This window comes from Paramisgurnus dabryanus, chromosome 11 (assembly GCF_030506205.2).
Source record: "Paramisgurnus dabryanus chromosome 11, PD_genome_1.1, whole genome shotgun sequence".
Taxonomy (NCBI): Eukaryota; Metazoa; Chordata; class Actinopteri; order Cypriniformes; family Cobitidae; genus Paramisgurnus; species Paramisgurnus dabryanus.
The window spans coordinates 5,253,616-5,257,707 of NC_133347.1; the positions used below are offsets into that span (position 1 = coordinate 5,253,616).

General features: G+C 35.5%; 1 protein-coding gene across 1 annotated transcript; it reads right to left on the reverse strand.

Moving 5' to 3' along the window:
- Positions 1–394: 394 nt before the first annotated feature.
- Positions 395–2,059, reverse strand: LOC135729970 (4-galactosyl-N-acetylglucosaminide 3-alpha-L-fucosyltransferase 9-like). Its single transcript, XM_065247873.1, has one exon. The coding sequence runs from the start codon at positions 2,003–2,005 to the stop codon at positions 893–895; it is 1,113 nt and encodes a 370-aa protein (XP_065103945.1). The 5' UTR covers positions 2,006–2,059; the 3' UTR covers positions 395–892.
- Between the last annotated feature and the right edge of the window lie 2,033 nt (positions 2,060–4,092).

Genomic DNA, 4,092 nt, shown 5'->3' on the forward strand with positions numbered 1-4,092 from the left:
TGCATGCCCACCCCACCCCAATGTTCAAAATGTGGTTACACTAAAAATAAAGGTGATTTAGGATGCCATGGAAGAACCTTTCTTTGTTTGTTTCACAAAAGTTTCTTTAAGGTGAAAAGAAGGTTCTTCAAATTATAAAAAGGTAAGAAAGAAATAATTCTTTAAAAACCTTTGACTACATGTTTTTTTTAATGGTTAAAATGGTTCTTGTATGGCATTGCTGTGAAGAAACCTTTAAGAACTTTCGAGTCCTGTTTGCACCCATTTGCATCCTTGTGAACAACAAACACACACATGCACATTTACATTCACATTTACATTTATCCAAAGTTATCCAGAATTAATGAATTTGATTGTGATAAGAAAAGTACAAAAGCACAATACATTACCTGTATCAAAACAAACAGATCACTAATTGTCAAAATGCTTTGAAATCATACGATTTGTTACAAACAACTGTGCTAAAATATGTGATATAAAAACAGTTTGTATAGAGCTCATGAAATACTTTATATTTCCTAAGGAGAAAAAATACAATCAGGTGTCTCCTCATAGAGTTAAATTAACTTTAATTATACCACGGGTCTGTTGAATGCTGTATTCTGATTGGCTGAGAAATGTTCCGTGAGTATGCATACATTTCTGATAACCGCACAACTAACTTGTCAAATGTCTTAAAAATAGGCACCAGAGCAATGTTTGTGGTGTAAGAGGAATAATTGACTCTGGTCCTTTGAATTATTTGAAAATAGCGCACACCTGCGGTGTAACGGCACGACGCGAAGCGGCATTGCACCTTGGGTGTGCATTATTTTCTTATAATTCAATGGCCCGTCGTCAATTATTCCTTACAAAATAACATACCTATAAAATACCTGTAACTGAGATGACATTAGTTGAAAAACCATTCATAGATATCATGAGCTTCTTTATATTCCTTGTGTCTTCCTACATAATCACAGGCCGTACAAATAGCCAGAACAAACTCTTGGTTCTGTAATATTAAATGAGGTCGAGCTGAGAAATGTCTCCTCCAGTTAAAGTACCTGCGATATGCGTCGTCATCGAGGTCCAGACGGATAAGATATTCTGCTAGTGACTTTGCATCAGGAAAGTCGTTCACATGAATGAAGGAGTCACCCGGTATAAACCTTTCATAGTTTTTTCGGGGAGGTCCCAGCACCACAGGTACAGTACCTACTGCCAGAGGTCCATTTAACTTCTCAGTGATGTAGTCTTTGTGAATGGAGTTTTCAAAGGAGAGATAAAATTTACAGCTGGCTATGGTGGGATAGTAGTCATTATAATCCAGGAACGTTCCATAAGCTTTTCCATACACGTGTATGTAGACGTACTTACTAAGTTCTGTATAGTAAGTGTTTCTCGTGCCAACACCTGTGCTGGCTGCATTGTTACTCACAACCCAACAGATGAGTTTTTCCTTTTTGGGAATTTCAAAATCCTCATCTGGGATCTTTCTGCTGGTCAGTCGTAACCGGACAGGAATGTCAGAGTCCTCTCTATAACTGAGAGTCAGATTGAACAGGTTTTCAATTCCTGGTATTTTCCATGTGTTAGTTGGCGATTCAACATTCATCCATATCCACTTTTGAAACGGAGGGCGAGGAGATGGAGGAAGTGTGTGCAGACGAATAGCTTTATGAAAAAGCAGCACAGCATCTGTGTTGTTATAGAGAGATCTATCATCTGTCAGGTGACAGCCATCAATGTTGTAAATAGTTTTACAGTCACTCAGATCGAATCTGTAGTTTTCAGGCCAGACCCATAACAAAAGTATTGGTTTCTCTTCTTTTGCATATAAGGAGGAGTTTGTCTTTGTCATGTCGGTTCTTTCCAGGTAATGTTTAGGTGCAGGTAAGGGTGGTGGGCGTCTGATCATAGGTGAAGTATAGAAGAACATAGCACTCAGGGTGATGAGACAAGCAACAGCCAATATGGATGCTAGGCGACACCCAGAAGATCCAGATAAACTTGTGCTTGACATTCTTTGATTTAGAAAAAGAAGATGATTAAGAAAGTTGTAAGGCTGTATCCCCAGCAAACATCAAACACAGGAGATCTAGAATCTAAAAGAAGAAGAAGAAGAAGAATATAAAACATTTTAAATCGGCAGCTGTACGAGGGACTAAACCAGATTTATTTGCACAGCTATAGCACATTGTGTTTGAAGTTTATGACAAAAATTCACTGCTGTGATCATAAGTGTAAACCATAAAAACAATTGACATTGGCTTTTCAAATAAAAGCCATTCTGGTGTTAAATGAATAGATACAATTTAATCTGTGCAATGAATGTAAATGATTCAACTCACCTATTTAAAGCTACTGATTCAAAATAAATCCTTGTTTTTTCCCACAGAGAATTAACAGTTGGTAGAGCAGAGTTTCAGAAGAAGTCTGGGATATTCTGTGAAGATTGGGATATTTGCCATTGCCTTAGGTGAGGTATGAAACAGACCAATCACAGTTCAGTATGCAAAGTCAAACATTGCAGTGATATCATCATGGTCACTCACCACTAAACCTTTGATCTACACCTAAACTAGTTCATGAAGATCTGCAGATTTACCTATAACTTATGGAAAAGAATGATGATTGTGTAACTCTTTTTTTTTACCGTTGTTTAACCGTCTAAAATCCCAGAAACCTGACATGCACTGAAAAAATCTCTTGTTGCACATGATTGAATTAAGTTTCCTTAAAATGATTTTTCTTAAAAAAATTGTTTTTTTTATACACCAGTTCAACATGATTGAATCAAGTTTTCTTAAAATGAAATTAATGTTATTTAATAATATTAATTACATTTTAAGAAAACCTGATTTAATTATGTTTTTTCAATTTGTCTTATTTTTTTATCAGCTGGGATATTGGGGGAAAGTTAATCTTATATATGATGTTTGACGTAAAGAAATGAAATCATGGCTAGGAACCTTGCAGACATAATCCTAAATAACTTACATAACTTAATTGCTAAAATGTAGTTTATATGTCAAAATAGACATATTGGGAAATAACTGCTTAAATTAAAACGAATGATACATGAACATAAGTAAAGCATCAGATGTCAGTACGCAAAACTATTAAAGTCTTTACCATCTAATTTAAGAGAGGCTATCTATAAAAAAGCTTTTTTAATTTTTTAGACAAGGAAGCAAGTTGTTTTTTGACAACATAAATGTGATGTCCCAACACCTGATGATCTTTTCTTGTTTCTTTGTTTCCACTTCTAGTGTGTTAGGGCTGAAATATTTATTGCATTCGTGATAAAATCTCTATCTTGTAAAACAGCATTTTTATTCTCAAGGACTAGGATAACATTCTGTAATGCGAGCACAATCTGCAGTGAAACCAGGAACTGTTTGACCTGTTAAATAGCCTCAGGGTTAACAGAACCAGACAACGCAGAAACTTTCTAGAAATGTACCAATGCGACTGAGACGAACTGTAAAAAGTGCAGTCAGCATGCATGTTTACATATCATATGTTTATTAACTTTGAATTCTGTAAATACTGCCCTGTAAAAATTGCTGTAATTATGCTGCTGGTTGCCAGTAACTTACTGTAGAAGATAAAGACTGAAAATGTTTCATGTTCTTTTAACTTTGAACAAACTGTTGCCAGTAAATAACATAAATGTAAAATCTACAGATAGTTACTGGCAGCTATTTGCCACTAATACCCATTAATAATGTCATTTCTACAAAAATATTTTACAGTGGTTGTACTGTAATTTGTTAACAGACCATGTCATTGTGATACAGAAAGGAAAAGACAACACTGCATTGCACAAAAAGTAGAAATGCAAACATAGAACAATCTCTGTTGTTATATAACCTAAAGGATTATTAGGAACACCTGTTCAGTTTCTCATTTATGCAATTATCTAATCAACCAATCACATGGCAGTTGCTTCAATGCATTTAGGGATGTGGTCCTGGTCAAGACAATCTCCTGAACTCCAAACTGAATGTCAGAATGGGAAAGAAAGGTGATATAAGCAATTTTGAGGGTGGCATGGTTGTTGGTGCCAAACTGGCCAGTCTGAGATTTTACAATCTCCTGAGTTAT

Excerpts from the sequence above, each read along its gene's own strand:
- LOC135729970 (XM_065247873.1), bottom strand. The coding sequence starts at position 2,005 with ATGTCAAGCACAAGTTTATCTGGATCTTCTGGGTGTCGCCTAGCATCC.